Below are 23,601 nucleotides of genomic sequence, written 5' to 3'. Positions count from 1 at the left end.
ACAAGGTTAACGAGGCCGTTGCAAACTTCTACCGAGGGCTATACACCTCCGAACCCTCAGAGGGGTGATGGATCAACTCCGCGATAGACTGGATATACCGGTGGGGGAGGATAGGAAACAAGGGCTGGGCGAAATCGTGGAATGCATTAATTCCATGCAATCAGGCAAAGTGCCGGGGCCGGATGGGTTCCCGGTAGACCTTTACAAAGAATTTGCAGCACTCGCGGGAGATGTTCAACGACTTGCTGTCGAAGAGGCCCTGCCGCTCATGTATTCCAATCCCGATCTCACTGATCACCAAAAAGAACAAAGACCTGACAGACTGTGGAGCATACTCTCAAACACTGTTGTAGAAGTCAGAGAGAAAGCCTGGAGAGCTGCCTGCCAGAAGTGATCACGAAAGACAAGACCAGGTGTGTCAAGGGCAGACAGCTAACAGCGAACATCAGACCCCTGGTGAATGTAATAATAATGACCCCATCTGGGGAGATGTCACCAGCAGTCATTGTTTTTGGGTTTGGAGCAAGGTTCAATGCGAAGCTCCTGTACAGCGCTCCTACAGCGTGCGTACGGACGAATGCCACCAGCTCCGAATACTTTTGGCCGCACAGGGGAACGAGGAAGGGATGCTGCTATCCCCGCTCCTGTTCTCACTGGCAATCAAAACACTTGCCATCGCCTTAGATCGGAGATATGGTGGACGGGCATTTGAAGAGGGGGCAAAGAGCATAGAGTCTCATTATATGTAAATTACCTCCTCCTCAATGTATCAAACCCCCTAGCCAGTTTGGGAAAGATAACACGACTCCTCAGGGAGTTTGGCGCCTTCTCAGGTTACAAACTTAACCTGGGAAAGAGCAAAGTCTTCCCGCTGAGGGAGGAGCGGAGCTGGAAGAACAACGGTTTAGAGTGACCCAAACCAAGTTCAGGTACCTTCGGATACAAGTGGTCCACACCTGGATGAGGGTCCACAAATGGAACCGCTCCAGCCTGGTGGAGGTGGTGAAGAGGGACCTGCAAAGATGGGACACACTCACTCTTTTGCTAGCAGGGAGGGTACAGACGGTTATATTCAGATCACTCCCTATCTTCTTCACCAGGGTTGACAAATTAATCATGGCCTTCGTCTGGAGAGTACAGCAAGGGCGATATGTGGAAAACCTACCATACCAAACTTTCTGTTCTACCACTGAGCTGCGGAGAGGGTGAGGGTGTGGCTAAGGGAACTGGAGGCAGACTGGATCCAAATGGTGGAGGCCTCCTACACCGGGAAGTCTCTCCGAGCGCTGGTCACCGCTCCCAGAAATGAGGAGAAGGAGCTGGCTGGAGATAGGGAGGGCACTCTGGGTCGAGGCGCTGCACAGGATCAACTCCACCTCCTCTTGCGCCGGGCTTTGCCGATGTAGCTCAAGGTGGTGCACATGACGCACATAAGCGGGTTCTGCCCTGAATGGAGGATAGGTGCGAGTGGTGTCGGGGTGCCCGGCCAACCACACCCAGGTGTTCTGGTCCTGCCCCAGACTCAGTGTTCTGGATGGCCTTTTTCGAGGCTATGTACAGAGTGGTGGGGGTAGAGATGGAGCCGTGCCCATCTGTAGCAGTCTCTGGGGTGTCAGAGCATTTGGAGCTCTGGACAGTGAAGGGGGAGGAGACCTCTGCTGGGCTGAAAGTCAGAGCGTTACCAGGGCCTCGGAGAGGCTCTCAGACCTGGCCAAGTTCCTGCAACTGGATAATATAAAGTTCTCGATAAGGAGGGTTTCCATGAAACATGGAAAAAGTTGGGAGGAAACACCGGCTGGATCGCAGAAAAAGGAACAGCGAGGGAGGCCAATCGCAAGAGGAGACACAGATCAATCCCACACGGGCCAAGCCGGGAGAATGAACCGGTCTAAACTCCCCCCGAGAACTGGGGGGGGGGGGGGGGGGGTGGGGTGACAGGACCCCCCCCAGAAAAATTCTTGCAATTGTAGTTATAAATTATGAACAATGTAAAGAGCCCTGGCAATAGTTGTAAATACAGACGTAAAGTTAAGTGTAACTAGTGTTACTAAATGTTAAGGAGTCCTGATAAGAACATGGCTAAAAAAGATCTAAGATACACACAAATATGAATATAGTAGGGAAAAAAATAGAACAGGGACCACGGTCACAGATGCTGGGACAGCTGTTTTGATTATTGTCGTTCTTTCATATTTGGATAAGGAGTGCAAAATGCTAAAAAATTGATCACTGTGAGTTGTGAATGAACCCAATCGAGGACAGCAGAAAAATGTAAATAGCAAATTACCTTAAACTTTTTCACCAATTTATTATCCTCTTCATCTTCAGTACCTGGAAATTCATAAATCTTAATCTTCTGTTCCTTGATCTCCTTCATTATCTGTATGAAGAGAACAGGATTTCAAAAATTGTCAGAATAATCCAAGTCGTGGTGCCCTCGTTCCCCGCCCGTCCTGCCGGACAGACGGCGCCCTCGCTCCCCGCCCGTCCTGCCGGACAGACGGCGCCCTCGCTCCCCGCCCGTCCTGCCGGACAGACGGCGCCCTCGCTCCCCGCCCGTCCTGCCGGACAGACGGCGCCCTCGCTCCCCGCCCGTCCTGCCGGACAGACGGCGCCCTCGCTCCCCGCCCGTCCTGCCGGACAGACGGCGCCCTCGCTCCCCGCCCGTCCTGCCGGACAGACGGCGCCCTCGCTCCCCGCCCGTCCTGCCGGACAGACGGCGCCCTCGCTCCCCGCCCGTCCTGCCGGACAGACGGCGCCCTCGCTCCCCGCCCGTCCTGCCGGACAGACGGCGCCCTCGCTCCCCGCCCGTCCTGCCGGACAGACGGCGCCCTCGCTCCCCGCCCGTCCTGCCGGACAGACGGCGCCCTCGCTCCCCGCCCGTCCTGCCGGACAGACGGCGCCCTCGCTCCCCGCCCGTCCTGCCGGACAGACGGCGCCCTCGCTCCCCGCCCGTCCTGCCGGACAGACGGCGCCCTCGCTCCCCGCCCGTCCTGCCGGACAGACGGCGCCCTCGCTCCCCGCCCGTCCTGCCGGACAGACGGCGCCCTCGCTCCCCGCCCGTCCTGCCGGACAGACGGCGCCCTCGCTCCCCGCCCGTCCTGCCGGACAGACGGCGCCCTCGCTCCCCGCCCGTCCTGCCGGACAGACGGCGCCCTCGCTCCCCGCCCGTCCTGCCGGACAGACGGCGCCCTCGCTCCCCGCCCGTCCTGCCGGACAGACGGCGCCCTCGCTCCCCGCCCGTCCTGCCGGACAGACGGCGCCCTCGCTCCCCGCCCGTCCTGCCGGACAGACGGCGCCCTCGCTCCCCGCCCGTCCTGCCGGACAGACGGCGCCCTCGCTCCCCGCCCGTCCTGCCGGACAGACGGCGCCCTCGCTCCCCGCCCGTCCTGCCGGTCAGACGGCGCCCTCGCTCCCCGCCCGTCCTGCCGGACGGCGCCCTCGCTTCCCGTCTGGCTGGACAGACGGCGCCCACGCTTCCAGTCTGGCAGGACAGATGGCGCCCTCGCTTCCCGTCTGGCAGGACAGACGGCGCCCTCGCTTCCCGTCTGGCAGGACAGACGGCGCCCTCGCTTCCCGTCTGGCAGGACAGACGGCGCCCTCGCTTCCCGTCTGGCAGGACAGACGGCGCCCTCGCTTCCCGTCTGGCAGGACCGACGGCGCCCTCGCTTCCCGTCTGGCAGGACCGACGGCGCCCTCGCTTCCCGTCTGGCAGGACCGACGGCGCCCTCGCTTCCCGTCTGGCAGGACAGACGGCGCCCTCGCTTCCCGGCTGGCAGGACAGACGGCGCCCTCGCTTCCCGGCTGGCAGGACAGACGGCGCCCTCGCTTCCCGGCTGGCAGGACAGATGGCGCCCTCGCTTCCCGGCTGGCAGGACAGACGGCGCCCTCGCTTCCCGTCTGGCAGGACAGTCACTCCCATAATTCGCTGTGGCAGTATGGGCACTCTCCTCCCCCTGTTGATAGTACAGACACTTTTTCCAACAAGAATCTTTCAGCACAGAAATAGGCCCTTCTGCCCATCGTGTCTGTATGGCCATTAAGCACTTATCTATTTTAATCCTATTTTCTAGCACTAAGCCTTGTATGCTATGGCTGTGTGACAGCATTGGGAATGAACAAGTGGTCAGAATTAGAGGTGCACAAATATCTCAAGGGTTCAAATCATAGAATCCCTGCAGTGCAGGAGGGCATTCGGCCCATCGAGTCTGCGCCAACCCTTCGAAAGAGCACCCTACCTGGGCTCAATCCCCACTCTAGCCCTGTATCCTCGTCCAACCTTTTGGACACGAGGGAGCAATTTAGCATGGCCAATCCACCTAACCTAATTAGACTATCGGAGGCAATCGGAGCACCCGGAGGAAACCCACGCAGACACGGGGAGCAAGTGTAAACCCAACACAGTCACCCGAGATCGGAATTGAACCCGGGTCCCTGGGTGCTGTGCTAACCACTGTGTCACCATGCTGCCCCTGGAGGAGATAACCGAGATAGGGAAGGGTGAGGCCACAGAGGGATTTGAAATCAGGAATGAGAATTTTTAAATCAAAACATTGCTTGACTGATAGCTCATTCATTCTACCAGTACTGGCGGACCCTCCAGGCAGCCCCGAAGCCCCCTTTCACTCTGTGAAAGTACACACACTCTCTGCACAACACATGGGAGAAGTAGGCTTGATTATTCCAATGCATACATAGTTCGAGCTGCCACATTTTACATTCTGTAAACTTGAGGTCATCCAAAACTCTGATTCTCATGATCTACACTGGTCAAGCAATGTTTTGATTTTGAAATTCTCATCCTTGTTTTCAAATCCCTCTACAGCCTCGTCCTTCCCCATCTCAGTTATCTCCTCCTGTCCCACAATCCTATGAGATATTTATGCTCCTCTAATTCTGGCCACTTGTTCATTCCCAATTACAATCGCTCCCCCATTGATGGCCATATCTTCGCTGTCTCGGCCCCAGGTTCTGGAATTCCCACGTTAGAACCCTCCACCTTACTTTCCTCCTTACCATAAGACCATAAGACATAGGAGCGGAAGTAAGGCCATTCGGCCCATCGAGCCCACTCCGCCATTCAATCATGGCTGATTTCAACTCCATTTACCCGCTCTCTCTCCATAGCCCTTAATTCCTCGAGAAATCAAGAATTTATCAACTTCTGTCTTAAAGACACTCAACGTCCCGGCCTCCACCGCCCTCTGTGGCAATGAATTCCACAGACCCACCACTCTCTGGCTGAAGAAATTTCTCCTCATCTCTATAAGACCATATCATCTCTATAAGACACATCCTTGCAGACACATCTACCACCAGATTTTGATTAACTGACCTAATATTTTGTTATATAACTTAATGGCATACTTTGTTTTAGAATATTCCTACAAAGCACTATGGGAGGTTTTATTAGTTTAAAGACAATACACAAATTTAAGTTGTTGCTGTCGTTACCTGCTTCTTGAAATGTTGGCACTCCTCAGGGGTGAGTGTGTCTGCTTTCGCTATGAGTGGAATAATATTCACCTTGTCGTGTAAACGTTTCATAAACTCGATGTCCAAAGGCTTCATGCTGGAAGAGAGCACAGGCAGCTAACTAACAGCTGGAACAGCATGCTGTGTGAAATAAAACAAACACTCTTATCCCTTCTGACTGCAATCCTATTTCTACGGTAATCTGGCATCATGCCTTCGTCTGCGAGTGTCTACATCATCTACATTTCACATCTGGAGTTCTGAACTAGGCCACCTGAGAATTATGGAGTGCACCTATTCCTGCAGTCCTTCCCCTGACCTCTCGGAGTGTCGGGGGGAAACAAGCCACACCCCCCCCCTATGTTAACTGCGGCAACTTTTATTTTTTGTCCCTTGTCCAGAAGCCACTTTGAGAAGCTACATAGCGTGTAAGGCAAGTGGCTGAGGGGGTAGGATGGGATCCGGGGCTCGGTGAGGGTGATTTTTGGGGCATCAGAGGGGTAGTCGGGTGGCATAGCTATTCAGGAATTAGAACTAGTTTTAATCCTTCCTGCGTTTTGAGTTGGAATCATCTGAAGTCTCCAACTTTAAATTTTGAAGAGTTCCAGATGCAGAGAATTGCTTTGGAAGGTGAAGCTTCCCAGGCAATTCCCATGTAGTTAGTGCACGGGGACCTCAGAGGGGATCCCCCAGTGCATCGGCTGCGGTAGTTCTGGGGTACGATCATCCGAAGAACAGAAGTTCTTGGCCATTGTGGTTTTCACATGGGATAATGAACAAAAGGAAATTGCATTTCTACAGTTTTGAAATTCCACAAATCCATAGGGGATACTGATTTGCAACAGAAGAGACATCCACCTCTGTGTCTGGATTGAGTTGATCCTTCGTTATCGCAGTGCCACACTAATCCCATCTGCCCACTCCAGACATTCTTTTGGTTCTGATAACAATTCACCTCCCCCATTTATCGGGAGGCCGATGATCATAGGAATGTAGGATCCGATATGCGTGCGAGATAGTACCCTCCCCCCATTCCTTCCCACTACAAGACTCACCCATGTCCTGATGGAGCGATGAAATACAGGCAGCAGTGCACGCGTGTGTCTGCCATTTGGCGACGATTTACTCGGGACTCGGAGTTCAGGAAATCCTCGAACTTGCTGTCGATGTAGTTTATGACCGGCTGCCAACTGTACAAGAGCAGAGAGAAGCAGAGGCTTTCAGTGAAAGCAGCCCCATCAGCACTCTTTCCCCCATCCACCCAAACCACCCATACTCACTCAAAAATTGGGACTGTTTCCACTTAGAATAATGCTCAAAGCTGCTTGGGAAAAGGAGCTTGTATTTATATAGCATCCAGCTGAAAATGACCCAAGTCTTTCAGCCAATTAAGTACTTTTGAACAGTATAGCTATTGTTGGATAGAGGAATGTCGACAGGCCATTTGTGCAAAGAAAGATTCCAGAAACAGGAATGAGATAAATGACAAGATTATTTACTTGCGATGTTTGAGAAGTAAATACTGATGAGGACATTTGAGAGAACTCCTTTGTTTCCTTCAAAATGTTGTCATGGGATCAAAGGAGAAAGGAGCAAAGCGAGAGGTCGAGATGGGGTAGTGGGATCAAAGGAGGAAGGAGCAAAGCGAGAGATCGAGATGGGGTAGTGGGATCAAAGGAGGAAGGAGCAAAGCGAGAGATCGACATGGGATAGTGGGATCAAAGGGGGAAGGAGCAAAGCGAGAGATCGAGATGGGGTAGTGGGATGTTGGATGCAGGGGGTGGGGATTGTGGGGAAATGCAAGGGGAGAACTGCAAGTTACAGTCTAGAGATTATACATCTTTTGTTGTATGTTGACAGGTTGTTCCAACAGGCCAACAGGCCCCTTGGCAAGATTAACATTTATCCATCTCCTGCAACAGCCAGATGAAGGGGCTGTGAATGATCAGGCAAGAGGGAGATCCCGGACTAGTTCTCACATCTCTCACAATAGCCAGACTCAAAATACTCCAACCAAGATGTAAAACAATACATGAAGTTGCACAAGAAGGAACGATGAAGGGCAGTATGGTGGCACAGTGGTCAGCACTGCTGCCTCACAGCACCAGGGACCCAGGTTCTATTCAGACCTCGGGTGACTGTCTTTGTGGAGTTTACACATTTTCCCCGTGTCTGCACAAGTTTCCTCTGGGTGCTCCGGATTCCTCCCACAGTCCAAAGGTGTATTGGTTAGGTGAATTGGCCAGACTAATATTGCCCAAAGGTTAGGCGGGGTCACGGGGATTGGTGCTTTAACGGACAGGTACCAGTGCAGACTCAATGGGTGAATGGCCTCCTTCTGCACTGTATGGATTCTATGCTTTCTATGATGCCCTAACAGCATCGTTCCTCTCGGTAAAAGATAGTATTGTGCCTGTTGTATTCACTGTAACTTGTGATTTGCTAGTGAGTTAGCTTGTTGACTATGACCAGTGTGTTCTTTTCAATCTATAAATAAAATATCTACTACCCAACATATTAACTTCAAATGTTAACAAATATACAAATTATTTGACAAATTATTGAATGGATTTATAAGAGTCGGAAAGTTACAGCAGAATTATTGTTTGCTGAATAATTCCAGGAGATTCAGAAGATGGCGCCGGAGCGAGGCGACTCTGCGAGCTCTTCCCAGCAGATCCACTTTTTACTTAACTCACAATCGTTCTATTCCCTTTTTTTTCCATGTACTTAATGATCTGTTGATCTGCTCGCAGAAAAATACTTTTCACTGTACCTCGGTACACGTGACAATAAACAAATCCAATCCAATCGGGAACTAACGCCTATTTTTACAGTAAATACATTAAAAAAAATTCAAGGTATAAATTTGGAAGGGTAATTCTCTTGTCAGTAACAGTGCGGAGAAAAGAAAGGCTCTTGATGGAGAAGGGGAAGGGATGGATCTTTGCAGTCAGCTGTAAGTAAGAATCCCAATGGTGAAATAAGGCTTGAATCCATAACTTTCTGAAACAGCAACAGTTCTTTTTTTATATAGATTTAGAGTACCCAATTCATTTTTTCCAATTAAGGGGCAATTTAGTGTGGCCAATCCACCTAACCTGCACATCTTTCGGTTGTGGGGGCGAAACCCACGCAACCACGGGGAGAATATGCAAGCTCCACACGAACAGTGATCCAGAGCTGGGATCGAACCTGGGACCTCGGCGCCCTGAGGCAGCAGTGCTAACCACTGCGCCACCGTGCTGCCCAGCAACAGTTCTGATAACTGACCTAGGCTGGTACTTAATAATTTCATGATTTTATGCCAAGTCAATGAATGCAGAATAGGTCCTGCCAAACAAGCCAACATAGTAGTTCAAAAACATGAAGCAGCAATTAAGGGAATCTATAGATTAAAAACAGAATACTGCGCATTGTGGAAATCCGAAATTAAAACAAAAAATGCTGGAAAAACTCAGCAGGTCGGGCAGCTTCTGTGGAGAGAGAAAGAGTTAACGTTGAGTCCGTGTGACTGAAGAAGTGTCATGCGGACTCGAAACATTAACTCGGTCTCTCTCCCCAAAAAACACTCCAGCAGCCCGGTGGTGATAGCCACCCTCCAGTCCTGGAACCAACTACGGCAGCAATTTGGCCTGACCAAAATGTTGGACAAAGCTCCCATCTGCAACAGCCATAGATTCACACCAGCGCTGACTGACGCCACCTTTAAAAAGTGGGGACAGGACAGAAGGACACTGGCAGTTAAAGGACCTATATACTGTAGCCATGTAAAATGGCTGCGTTCCGATTAATCTGGCCAAAACCCAGTTTAAAATGGCTAACCCAAAAGACTGCTGGGAAAAGCAGCCAAGAAGACACAGGCAGGCAGCTGCAGACAGGTTTGCATATTCAGCTCTGGGAACGTAGCCCAGATCGATGCTCAGGGCTATCAACAGCCCCTCAACCCAGGTATCCGCAGTTTCATTCAGGACTGTTTACACCTAATCAACTCAGACATCCACAGTTAAATCGGCTATGCCCGGGAACAATTGCAACATATTAGCAATTGAATACCGGGCCAGACCTGTCGGCGCCTGCAGTGGCCGAAACAAAGACAGGTGAGCGACCACCCCCCGATCGAGGAATCGCATCACCATTGGACACATCAACCCCAGAGACTGGGGACAGAATCCAATCACTTGGGACTCAGGGTCAAGGGCCGCCCCGGGAGGCGGGAAGCCCCTGGGCCCTATAAAAGTGAAGGTCCAAGTTCAGATCTCGCTCTCATCTTCGCCTGCTCGAGACCTTCGCAAGACCAGCCACAGGCCACTGTAAGTTTGAATCCAACGATCGCTATCCGGTAGAGACACCTAGCCACCGACCTGTAGCAGTCCTTTTGAATCCCGCGGGCCAGATTTGATTGTACAAGCCATTCGTTTCCCTGACCTGGTGGGCTCTTCCTAAGTTAAGTATTGGCCAGTAGTGATAGGTTTGTTATATAGAAAGTATTATTAGGGTATTAATATTGCTTGCTATATATAATAAATGACCGTTGTTTTAATCCTTTCTAAGCAGTGTGCTGTGTGATGAATCATAGCCTAAACTTGAACCACGTGGCGGTATCATAAAGATACCTGGTGACTCATGAGCAAAGGTGACCGAAACAGAGCAAATAGAATAAAGCTAGAAAGAGCAACAATACGGACGGCAGGATCGCAACACTGGACGAACTGACGGAGGAATTCCAACTAGCCAGGGGGATCGAGCTAAGGTACCTGCAACTCAAAAACCTCTTGCGAAAGGAGACAAGGACGTACCCACAACCTCCACGACACACATTACTGGAAGAGTTATTGGACGCAAGCATCCTAGATAAAGGGAACTGTAGCGACATGTATGGGCAACTGGTAGTAAGGACCGACACCGTATTGGACGCAACAAGAAAGAAATGGGAGGAAGACCTGGGGATTGAAATAGGGTGGGGACTCTTGAGCGAAGTACTGCATAGGGTCAACTCCACCCCCACGTGCGCAAGGCTCAACTTGACGCAACTAAAAGTGGTACATAGAGCCCACTTAAGTTCCCGAATGAGTAGGTTCTTCCCGGAGGTGGGGATAGATATGAACAGTGCCAAGGAGGCCCGGCCAACCACACCCACATGTTCTGGTCTTGCCCTAGACTTGTTGGGTACTGGACAGCCTTCTTCGAGGCAATGTCCAAAGTGGTGGGGGTGAGGGTGGAGCCATGCCCAAAAGTGGCGATCTTGGGGGTATCAGAGCAGCCAGATCTATTCCTGGAGAGGAGGGTAGATGCCCTTGCCTTTGCCTCTCTGATCGCCCGCCACAGAATCCTGTTCGGCTGGCGGTCAGCAGCACCACCCAAGGCTGTCCGACCTCTCGGAATCTCGCCAAATGGAGAAAATCAAATTTGCCATTCGAGGGTCAGGCGACGGCTTCTACAGAATGTGGGAGCCATTCACCCAATTGTTCCGGGACCTGTTTGTGGCCAAAGAACAAGCAGAAGAATAGCCATGTAGCCAAGGATCAGGGACAAGTAGCCAAGGCGTGAGAGGGAGGGATAGACAGAGGGTGGGGGGGGGGGGGGGGGGGGGGGAAATACAGGTAAACCCAAGAGAAAAGAAAGGTGAACCACAGGAGAAGGGGGGGGAGGAGGAGCCAGGGAACAATAGAGGGGAACCGGGGGGGGGGGGGGCAAGGGAATGATAGCTAGAGGGAGAGCACGGGAAACGACAATAAACGTGGCAATACAGTAACCGAGAGCAAGGAAAATACGAGTGAAAGACGGGATGAACGGCCGAAGCAGAGGTGAACGCGCGACGACAACGGCAGCGAAAACACCAACACCAGATCCATTCTCGTGTTGCCCTCCCTATATTGGTCATAACTAATATAATTGTTTCCCCGGCACCCAAACGTATATGTACCTCCCCACTTTCCCCCCACAAACATATATTTAAAACAGATTGTTAAAAATAATATTGCTAACCGTACAGAGTTGCTGTTGAGCTAGTGCACAATATCCTACCAGCCTTTTTCTTCTTCTTTTCTATATCTATATTTTATTCTGTGTATATAGCTGCAAATATACTTTGTTCAAAAACCCAACAAAAAACATTTATTAAAAAAAAACTTGTCTCTCTCCACCGACCTGCTGAGATATTCCAGCATTTGCAGTCGTTATTTCAGGATATCTATAGACCTTTTAGTCTTACATTCGTAACCAATAAGATCATAGATCCTCAGGATCAAACCTGATCACTGTTTATGCAAAAGTAACCCAGGTCTCTGGCGCTGGGAGGCAGCAATGTTAACCTTTGTGCCGTCCGTGTGAGAAGAAACTTTTTCACACAGTGAGTGGTTAGGCTCTGGAATGCACTGTCTGAGTGTAGTCGAGGGAATTTAATCAAGGCATTCAAGAGGTGTTTTGTCTGGCTTCTTGCATTTTGCAAGCCAGTGCATTGTGGGATCACAGGATCCATGGCTTTATTCTCCGATTCTCAAGCTGCCCTGACGCCGGCGTGGGAACGGTGGCCTTTTACAACGGAAACTTCAGCGCAAAACGGCCACCGATCCTCCGTTTTGCTGGGGGCTAACAGGAAGGCAGTGTACAGCACCCGGTTCCAGCTGCCGATATGGCCCGAAGAATTGTTGGGTCCTTGATGCACATGCGCACGGCGGCAGCCTGCAGCGGCCGCGCCGTGCAACATGGCGCCGGCCGTGTGCGGACACAGCCTGCAAAATAGTGCCCCCCCCCCTTTGGCCAGCTCACGAGCACCGGACCACCCCCTAACAGTGCCCCCAGCCCCTGCAAAAGTCCCCCCAGCCTGCAGATCGGCTCTCCCCCAACTGTGGCAACGCTGGACTGAGTTCGCAGCCGCCACGGCAAGTTCCCGACAGGTTATACCATGAGAGACCCATGCCGTTAGGAATTCGGCCGGTTGGGGGCAGAGTACCATTGGGTGGGCCTCAGGCAACATCCAGAGGCTGTCAATACGGCGTGCCGCTTTGGAGGGGGTGGATCATCGCCACCGATTTCGCCTGAAATGGGGATTCTCCGGCCGAATGCGATTTTGGCGCGCTGACCGGAGAATCCCGCCCTGTGTTTTCTTATTAGATTGACGGTGACAGCAATAAAGGACAGTTGCAATGATAATTAACAAGTGTGTCCAATGTGCACCGAGTGATCTCGAAAGGTACCAGGACCAAGAACAGGAGGGATACCTTGGTCAATGAGGAGTCACAAAAAGGTAAGTCAAAAGTAGTTTATTTCTACTCAAAGCTAGGAAATACAACAACTAAGCATCACCTCAGCTGGACCATCCTGAGATGCTGGCTCCCTTTTGGGACAGATTTTATCACGGGGAGTTAATGAGCCCAGCTGTTGGGCCTCCACCCCTCAGTGGGGGAAGCTAGGCCCAATCCCCGCTCTAGCCCTGTATTCCCACCCAACCTTTGGGCATTAAGGGACAATTTAGCATGGCCAATCCACCTAACCTGCACATCTTTGGATTGTGAAAAGAAACCGGAGCACCCGGAGGAATCCCACACAGCCAAGGGGAGAAAGCAGAAACTCCACACAGTCACCAAAGTCGGAATCGAACACAGGTCCTTTGCGCTGGGAGGCAGCAGTGTTAACCACTGTGCCACCACCACACCCTGACTCACAAGGAACTGAGACTGGGACAGAACCAGTCCACAAGGGAGGCCAATAACAGTGGTAGTCATTTGGCCAGGAAATAGAGATTTGGAAGCTTAGAATGAATGATTGGCTCAGTTAAAAAATATAACAGAGTACTGTGAGTGTAGCTGTGCTAAATCAAGGTCCTCCCATTACCCTGACAGTGAATTAGACACAAGGACCCACACCCACGATAAGGACATATGGGCTCCCCTCAGTTAGATGGGTCCCAATGTGATGGGGTCGGGAGGTTCCCGAAAAGTAGGAATGAGAATGCTGATGTGATGGGGTAGAGAGGGGGTGTGGTTCCCTCACAGTCAGGAATGAGGGAATGCAATATGGTAGGGAAAGGATGTGGTTAACCCAGTTGAAACAAAATGAAATGAAAATCGCTTACTGTCACAAGTAGGCTTCAATGAAGTTACTGTGAAAAGCCCCTAGTCACCACATTCCGGCTCCTGTTCGGGGAGGCTGGTACGGGAATTGAACCGTCTGCTTTAAAAGCCAGCTATTTAGCCCAGTGTGCTAAACCAGCCCCAGTTGGGCATGAGGGTCAGTCCCGATGTGATGGGGTGGAGGAAAGGGGGGGGGGGGGGGATGTGGTGGGAGGTAATTGGTTGGTGTTGCTGGTAGAAATGGAGGCTCCAGTCAGCATTTATTGCGGAAACCAGGCAGTCCACCATCATACACCCCTCACAGCTCCAAACCCACAATGGATAGTAATGTTCTGGTATTGGCTTCAACCACATCACTGACATTTCACAAGGATGTAACCCTTACTTCTGATTGCCAAATCAGAAAATAAGGGACCTTCAACCAGGGAAGCAGCGAGTGCACTTGGGGTTCAGAATGGATGTGGGTGCCCGAAGTGTCCAATCTCACAGAGAAACCATTTGTGCACCATCAATCTGATGGTCCAACTCTCCCTGCAGTTGCTCACCACCTACTGGGCACTGCTGGAAGCCCAATGTACCTGCATAAAATGAAAAGACAGTGGCAGGGCACAGTAAACACCCCTCAGACCGCCCTCTGCCGTCCGCCTGCCATCAGCCCACATACCATGAGGGGGGGGATGGGGCAATCAGCCCCCGCCCCACACAAATTCTCACCCCCCCCCAATCACACCACATATATTCTCACCCCCCCATATTCTCACCCCCTACAATCACCCCACAGGTATTCTCCCCCCCCCCCAATCGCCCCACACAAATTCACGCCTCCCCTCGCCCCACACAAATTCTCTCCAACCCCCTCGCCACGCAAATTCTCTCCCCCCTCCCCTCACACAAATTTGCTCCTTCCCCCACACAAATTCTCTCCCTCACCACCTCGCCCCGCACAAATTCTCCCCCCCGCCCCACACATATTCTCTTCCCCCCCCCAATCACCCCACACAAATTCTCTCCCCCCAATCACCCCCCACAAATTCTCCCACACCTCGCCCCACATATTCTCAACCCCAAAATCGCACCACACATTCTCTTCCCCCTCCTCGCCCCACACAAATGGTCTCCCCCCCTCGCCCCACACAAATTGTCTCCCCCCCCCTTGCCCCACACAAATTGTCTCCCCCCCTCGCCCCACACAAATTGTCTGCCCCCCCCTCGCCCCACACAAATTGTCTCCCCCCCCCCACACAAATTGTCTCTTCCCCCCCCCTCGCCCCACACAAATGGTCTCTCCCCCCCACACAAATTGTCTCTCCTCCCCCCCCCTCGCCCCACACAAATTGTCTCCCCCCCTCGCCCCACAAATTGTCTCCCTCTCCCCACACAAATTGTCTCCCCCCTCGCCCCACACAAATTGTCTCCCCCCCCCCTCGCCCCACACAAATTGTCTCTATCCCCCCTCGCCTCACACAAATTGTCTCCCCCCCCCCCTCGCCCCACACAAATTGTCTCCCTCTCCCCTCGCCCCACACAAATTGTCTCCCCCCCTCGCCCCACACAAATTGTCTCCCCCCCCCTCGCCCCACAAAATTGTCTCTATCCCCCCTCGCCTCACACAAATTGTCTCCCCCCCCCTCGCCCCACACAAATTGTCTCCCTCTCCCCTCACCCCACACAAATTGTCTCCCCCCTCGCTCCACACAAATTGTCTCCCCCCCTCGACCCACACAAATTATCTTCCTCCCCTCGCCCCACACAAATTGTCTCCCCCCCCTCGCCCCACACAAATTGTCTCCCCTCACCCCACACAAATTGTCTCCCCCCTCGCCCCACCCAAATTGTCTCCCCCCCTCGCCCCACCCAAATTATCTTCCTCCCCTCGCCCCACACAAATTGTCTCCCCCCCTCACCCCACACAAATTGTCTCCCCCCTCGTCCCACACAAATTGTCTCCCCCCCTCGCCCCACACAAATTATCTTCCTCCCCTCGCCCTACACATATTCTCTCCCCCCTCGCCCTTCACAAATTCTCCCCCCCCTTGCCCCACACAAATTCTCAGCCCCCCTCGCCCCACACAAATTCTCTCCCCCCCCCACAAATTCTCGCCCCCCCCTCGCCCCACACAAATTCTCAGCCCCCCTCGCCCCACACAAATTCTCTCCCTCCCCCCCCCCCCCTCACCCCCCACACATTCCCTCCCGCCGTCCCCTCACACAAATTCTCACCCCCCCCCTCGCCCCACACAAATTCTCACCCACAAACAGTATAATGAGGGATCAGAAATCAGATTTCTTCACACTCTAAAATGTAGCTCAGAATACCCGTTTACGGATATTTGGTCATTTTACATCTTGGAGAGGTTAAGTATCTCAACAGATGGAAACCACCTGGAATGAGCAAATAGGCTAACTGTTCATCTTCCTGCAGACAGAATCTGGACTTACCAGTTACTGTTGTCCACTGCATCTCCAAACCCTGGGGTGTCGACGATGGTCAGTGTGAGCTGCACGCCTCCTTCTTTAACCAAAACCTTTACCTGTTCAACCTGGAACCAAAGAGAGATAAACACCGAGACAACCATTTAAAAATCATACAATCATAGAATTTACAGTGCAGAAGGAGGCCATTCGGCCCATCGAGTTTGCACCGGCTCTTGGAAAGAGCACCCTTGATAAGACCATGCCCCACCCTATCCCTGTAACCCAGCTGTGAAGCAACTGTGCTAACCACTATGCTACCATGCTGCCCCATTCAACTGCTAGCTGAACACCTCCATCATATCATAGAATCACTACAGTGCAGGAGGCCATTCAGCCCATCAAGTTAACCCACCCTTTGAAAGAGCACCCACCTCAGCCCAATCCCCCGGCCGATCCCTGTACCCCACCTACCCTTTGGATACGGAGGGGCAATTTAGCATGGCCAATACACCAAATCTCCTCTCAACTTCATCTACTTCAAGGGGAACAGTCCAAACTTCTCCAATCTACCTTCATAACTGAAGTTCCTCATCCCTGGAACTATTTTTGTCAATCTTTTCTGTGCCCTCTCCAATGGATTCACAATTTTCGTCAAGTATGGCACCCAGAACTGGATGCAATACCAAGATAGTGTTTTTGTACGAGTTTAACATAACACCCTGTTGCTCTACCTCTATTGATAAAATCTAGGATGCTGTATGCTTTATTGGATTAATCTTTCAACCTGTCCTGCCACCTTCAATGATTTATGCACATATACACCTAGGTCCCTCAGCTCCCTTTATAGAATTGCACCCTCCATGTTTTACTGTCTCTCGGTGTTCTTCATAATGTTTGAGTACACACACATACACCAGCTTGGGTGCAACTCACCTGCACAGTTTTGTTGATCCGGAGTGAGGGCCCAGGATATTCCTTGGAGTACAGGTCTGACAGGAAAAGCGAATTGATCAACGTTGATTTGCCGAGTCCTGACTCTCCTGGTAGGGAAGAAAAATGTGAAGCTTAGTCACAACTGCACAGTGATAGTGAGCTAATCATTAGCATATGCTGGGGCCTGCAGTTAAAAATATACCCACATTTCATCAATTATCCCAGTGTGCTGCATTCAACTGCATGTGTAGTTTAATTCTGAAACATGTAATCTATCTACCATGTGCTTCCCGCATGCTAGGAGTTCAGGCAGTCTAAGACCCACATTGGCTATGGGTTTCGAATACAATCAAGTTGAAAATGCAGGAACAAAGTGCTCATCTGCAAATTGGTACTAAATAAAGAACTAACAGCATGAACGATAGCACTAACAACGGACAGTATAGTGTCCAGGATGAGTACTGGGGAGATGTACCTGGAAAACTGGTTTGGTCTCCATAGTTAAAGGAAGTATATACTTGCAATAGAGGCAGCACAGCGAAGGTTCACAGATTGCTCCCTGGGATGGAAGGGTTATCCTTTAATGTGAAAAGGGCATATGGGACACTTGTTTTTATCAATCGAGGCATAGATTACAAAAGCAGGGAGGTCACATTGGAGCTATGCAGAAATTTGGTGAGACCACAACTGGAGTAGTGTGTGCAATTCTGGTCGCCACATTATAGGAAGGATGTGATTGCACTGGAACAGGTGCAGAGGCGACTCACCAGGATGTTGCCTGGGATGGAACATTAAAGTTATAATGAGAGTTGGATATTCTTGGGTTGTTTTCTCTGGAGCAGAGAAGACTGAGGGGTGACCTAATCGAGGTGTACAAGATCATGAGGGGCATGGACGGGGTGGATAGGGAGCAGCTTATGTACCCCTTAGTTGAATGGTCAGTTACGAGGGGACACAAATTCAAGGCGAGGGGTGGGAGTGACGAATGTGATATAAAATAGTTACTTTAGAGATATTAGTTACTGTAATGTAGAGATAGGCCAGTCTCATTCTGGTGACCATGATGTGGAGATGCCGGCGTTGGACTGGGGTGAGCACAGTACGAAGTCTTACAACACCAGGTTAAAGTCCAACAGGTTTGTTTCGATGTCACTAGCTTTCGGAGCGCTGCTCCTTCCTCAGGTGAATGAAGAGGTCTGTTCCAGAAACACATATATAGACAAATTCAAAGATACCAAACAATGCTAGGAATGCGAGCATTAGCAGGTGATTAAATCTTTACAGATCCAGAGATGGGGTCACCCCAGGTTAAAGAGGTGTGATTTGTCTCAAGCCAGGACAGTTGGTAGGATTTCGCAGGCCAGATGGTGGGGGATGAATGTAATGTGACATGAATCCCAGGTCCCGGTTGAGGCCGCACTCATGTGTGCGGAACTTGGCTATAAGTTTCTGCTCGGCGATTCTGCGTTGTCGCGGGTCCTGAAGGCCGCCTTGGAGAACGCTTACCCGGAGATCAGAGGCTGAATGCCCTTGACTGCTGAAGTGTTCCCCGACTGGAAGGGAACATTCCTGCCTGGTGATTGTTGCGCGATGTCCGTTCATTCGTTGTCGCAGCGTCTGCATGGTCTCGCCAATGTACCACGCTTCGGGACATCCTTTCCTGCAGCGTATGAGGTAGACAACGTTGGCCGAGTCGCACGAGTATGTACCGCGTACCTGGTGGGTGGTGTTCTCACGTGTAATAGTGGTATCCATGTCGATGATCTGGCACGTCTTGCAGAGATTGCCATGACAGGGTTGTGTGGTGTCGTGGTCACTGTTCTGAAGACTGGGTAGTTTGCTGCAAACAATGGTTCGTTTGAGGTTGCGCCTCAACCGGGACCTGGGATTCATGTCACATTACATTCATCCCCCACCATCTGGCCTGCGAAATCCTACCAACTGTCCTGGCTTGAGACAATTCACACCTCTTTAATCTGGGGTTACCCCATCTCTGGATCTGTAAAGATTTAATCACCTGCTAATGCTCGCATTCCTAGCATTGTTTAGCATCTTTGAATTTGTCTATATATGTGTTTCTGGAACAGACCTCTTCATTCACCTGAGGAAGGAGCAGCGCTCCGAAAGCTAGTGACTTCAAAACAAACCTGTTGGACTTTAACTTGGTGTTGTAAGACTTCGTACTGTCATTCTGGTGAGTTCACAGACAAAGGATTTCAGACCGCATGGCAAAGCAAGGAGGAGGTGTGTCCACCAAAGGAGGAGAAAAGGATGCTGGGTAATAGGGGCCAGACGAAGGGATTGGAAGTGAGCCAATCAGAATGTATGACCAGGTCAGGAGGGGTATAGGATGATCTATGGGAATCATGTATGTGAAACTTGATACCATTTGAATTGATTTGCAGACATGCCTTTGTCTCTTTGTTCATTCGCTTTCCGGGGTGTAGGAGACTAGATGTGTCTTATGCCTCTGTGAAATGAATCAAGCTTGCAAGCCAAATAAAATAACTAATGCTGTACCTGCAAATCCATCTCGACTTTTATTGAGGCCAGACTGACGGGTAAAGAAATTTGTGTTTTGTCATTTGGTGCCGAAACCCGGGATTTCTCAAGACGGTTCTGACCAACCGCGAAATCAGAATTAGACTGATTATGAACAGGGAGAGTGGGAAGAAGGGGCCCACAATGTATAGCTGGAAAATGACCGCGCATTGCTTTTTCCCCTCTTCTTATCGTCTGATTAGTCTCGTCACTCGCGGTTGGTACGGAAAGATCGTCTCGACGAAATCAAAGGTCAGTCTTGGGATTAGCAAATTAAACTGATGGGATATCATAATTGATAGTTCAGTTTTGGGTTAATTGTGTTGTTGACGACTGATGTGACTTCAGCAGATGAGGGTTCAGTTAAATAAATGTTTTAAAATCTGAAGATGGTTCAATTCCATGTGTGAGTTCTGATTCGGCTTGGGTTAGGTTATGGGTTGATGTGACATCTAAAACAGATGATTCAATTCATTGTGTGAGTGTTTTAAATCTATAGTTGATTAAGCTAAAATTGTACCCTTGGACTGTGGTGGCGAAGGGCGCAGTTCTGAGGACTAGTTGAGATTGTGGGGAATTGCTTGGATAAATTTCAAGACAAAGAACATCCATAGAGCTGGATGCTGCATATTGGTTGAAGCAAAAGTCTCTGAAAGGGTTAACAGCAGCAGCCAAAGTTAAAGACGACAGACAGTGCTTCTCACTCAGGCCTTGAGATAACAGCAGCAGCCTGTAGTGTAATCGGATACATAGAACATAGAACAATACAGCGCAGTACAGGCCCTTCGGCCCACGATGTTGCACCGAAACAAAAGCCATCCAACCTACACTATGCCATTATCATCCATATGTTTATCCAATAAACTTTTAAATGCCCTCAATGTTGGCGAGTTCACCACTGTAGCAGGTAGGGCATTCCACGGCCTCACTACTCTTTGCGTAAAGAACCTACCTCTGACCTCTGTCCTATATCTATTACCCCTCAGTTTAAAGTTATGTCCCCTCGTGCCAGCCATATCCATCCGCGGGAGAAGGCTCTCACTGTCCACCCTATCCAACCCTCTGATCATTTTGTATGCCTCTATTAAGTCTCCTCTTAACCTTCTTCTCTCCAACGAAAACAACCTCAAGTCCATCAGCCTTTCCTCATAAGATTTTCCCTCCATACCAGGCAACATCCTGGTAAATCTCCTCTGCACCCGCTCCAAAGCCTCCACGTCCTTCCTATAATGCGGTGACCAGAACTGTACGCAATACTCCAAATGCGGCCGTACCAGAGTTCTGTACAGCTGCAACATGACCTCCCGACTCCGGAACTCAATCCCTCTACCAATAAAGGCCAACACTCCATAGGCCTTCTTCACAACCCTATCAACCTGGGTGGCAACTTTCAGGGATCTATGTACATGGACACCTAGATCCCTCTGCTCATCCACACTTTCAAGAACTTTACCATTAGCCAAATATTCCGCATTCCTGTTATTCCTTCCAAAGTGAATCACCTCACACTTCTCTACATTAAACTCCATTTGACACCTCTCGGCCCAGCTCTGCAGCTTATCTATATCCCTCTGTAATCTGCTACATCCTTCCCCACTATCGACAACACCACCGACTTTAGTATCGTCTGCAAATTTACTCACCCACCCTTCAGCGCCTTCCTCTAGGTCATTGATAAAAATGACAAACAGCAACGGCCCCAGAACAGATCCTTGTGGTACTCCACTTGTGACTGTACTCCATTCTGAACATTTCCCATCAACCACCACCCTCTGTCTTCTTTCAGCTAGCCAATTTCTGATCCACATCTCTAAATCACCCTCAATCCCCAGCCTCCGTATTTTTTGCAATAGCCTACCGTGGGGAACCTTATCAAACGCTTTGCTGAAATCCATATACACCACATCAACTGATCTACCCTCGTCTACCTGTTCAGTCACCTTCTCAAAGAACTCAATAAGGTTTGTGAGGCATGACCTACCCTTCACAAAGCCATGCTGACTATCCCTGATCATATTATTCCTATCTAGATGATTATAAATCTTGTCTCTTATAATCCCCTCCAAGACTTTACCCACTACAGACGTGAGGCTCACCGGCCTATAGTTGCCGGGGTTGTCTCTGCTCCCCTTTTTGAACAAAGGGACCACATTTGCTGTCCTCCAGTCCTCTGGCACTATTCCTGTAGCCAATGATGACATAAAAATCAAAGCCAAAGGTCCAGCAATCTCTTCCCTGGCCTCCCATAGAATCCTAGGATAAATCCCATCAGGTCCCGGGGACTTATCTATTTTCAGCCTGTCCAGAATTGCCAACACCTCTTCCCTACGTACCTCAATGCCAGCTATTCTATTAGCCTGGGGCTCAGCATTCTCCTCCACAACATTATCTTTTTCCTGAGTGATTACTGACGAAAAATATTCATTTAGTATCTCGCCTATCTCTTCAGACTCCACACACAATTTCCCATCCCTGTCCTTGACTGGTCCTGCTCTTTCCCTAGTCATTCGCTTATTCCTGACATACCTATAGAAAGCTTTTGGGTTTTCCTTGATCCTTCCTGCCAAATACTTCCCATGTCCCCTCCTTGCTCGTCTTAGCTCTCTCTTTAGATCCTTCCTCGCTACCTTGTAACTATCCATCGCCCCAACCAAAACTTCACACTTCATCTTCACATAGGCCTCCTTCTTCCTCTTAACAAGAGATTCCACTTCCTTGGTAAACCACGGTTCCCTCGCTCGACGCCTTCCTCCCCGTCTGACCGGTACATACTTATCAAGAACACGCAGTAGCTGATCCTTGAACAAGCCCCACTTATCCAGTGTGCCCAACACTTGCAGCCTACTTCTCCACCTTATCCCCCCCAAGTCACGTCTAATGGCATCATAATTGCCCTTCCCCCAGCTATAACTCTTGCCCTGCGGTGTATACTTATCCCTTTCCATCATTAACGTAAACGTCACCGAATTGTGGTCACTGTCCCCAAAGTGCTCTCCTACCTCCAAATCCAACACCTGGCCTGGTTCATTACCCAAAACCAAATCCAACGTGGCCTCGCCTCTTGTTGGCCTGTCAACATATTGTTTCAGGAAACCCTCCTGCACACACTGTACAAAAAACGACCCATCTATTGTACTCGAACTATATCTTTTCCAGTCAATATTTGGAAAGTTAAAATCTCCCATAATAACTACCCATATCCAGAATCATCTTCGCCATCCTTTCCTCTACATCCCTAGAACTATTAGGAGGCCTATAAAAAACTCCCAACAGGGTGACCTCTCCTTTCCTGTTTCTAACTTCAGTCCATACTACCTCGGCAGAAGAGTCCCCATCTAGCATCCTCTCCGCCACCGTAATACTGCTCTTGACTAGCAGCGCCACACCTCCCCCTCTTTTGCCTCCTTCTCTGAGCTTACTAAAACACCTAAACCCCGGAACCTGCAACATCCATTCCTGTCCCTGCTCTATCCATGTCTCCGAAATGGCCACAACATCGAAGTCCCAGGTACCAACCCACGCTGCCAGTTCCCCTACCTTGTTTCGTATACTCCTGGCATTGAAGTAGACACACTTCAAACCACCTACCTGAACACTGGCCCCCTCCTGCGATGTCAAATCTGTGCTCCTGACCTCTATACTCTCATTCTCCCTTACCCTAAAACTACAATCCAGGTTCCCATGCCCCTGCTGCATTAGTTTAAACCCCCCCAAAGAGCACTAACAAATCTCCCCCCCAGGATATTTGTGCCCCTCAGGTTCAGATGTAGACCATCCTGTCTGTAGAGGTCCCACCTTCCCCAGAAAGAGCCCCAGTTATCCAAAAATCTGAATCCCTCCCGCCTGCACCATCCCTGTAGCCACGTGTTTAAATGCTCTCTCTCCTTATTCCTCATCTCACTATCACGTGGCACGGGCAACAACCCAGAGATAACAACTCTGTTTGTTCTAGTTCTGAGCTTCCATCCTAGCTCCCTGAAAGCCTGCCTGACATCCTTGTCCCCTTTCCTACCTATGTCGTTGGTGCCAATGTGGACCACGACTTGGGGCTGCTCCCCCTCCCCCTAAGGACCCGGAAAACACGATCCGAGACATCACCACTTACCTTTCCTTTGAGTCAGTGAACTCCAGCAAAGTTACGTTTTGAATTAATTAAAGGAAA

General features: G+C 50.5%; 1 protein-coding gene across 1 annotated transcript in view; it reads right to left on the bottom strand.

Annotated features, from left to right (window-relative positions):
- The window catches only part of LOC140430891 (septin-7-like), a 147,694-nt gene that overhangs the window by 56,125 nt on the left and 67,968 nt on the right, over positions 1–23,601 (bottom strand). Inside the window, exons 3-7 of the mRNA XM_072518670.1 lie at positions 16,899–17,005; positions 15,990–16,090; positions 6,531–6,665; positions 5,455–5,572; positions 2,288–2,380 (exon numbers count right to left, since the gene is read on the bottom strand). Coding sequence (XP_072374771.1) covers positions 2,288–2,380; positions 5,455–5,572; positions 6,531–6,665; positions 15,990–16,090; positions 16,899–17,005 — 554 coding nt within the window. The remainder of the gene's footprint in view (positions 1–2,287; positions 2,381–5,454; positions 5,573–6,530; positions 6,666–15,989; positions 16,091–16,898; positions 17,006–23,601) is intronic.

This window comes from Scyliorhinus torazame, chromosome 10 (assembly GCF_047496885.1).
Source record: "Scyliorhinus torazame isolate Kashiwa2021f chromosome 10, sScyTor2.1, whole genome shotgun sequence".
Classification (NCBI taxonomy): domain Eukaryota; kingdom Metazoa; phylum Chordata; class Chondrichthyes; order Carcharhiniformes; family Scyliorhinidae; genus Scyliorhinus; species Scyliorhinus torazame.
Note: the sequence above shows the minus strand (reverse complement) of the source record. Positions and strands in the feature narration are given on the sequence as shown.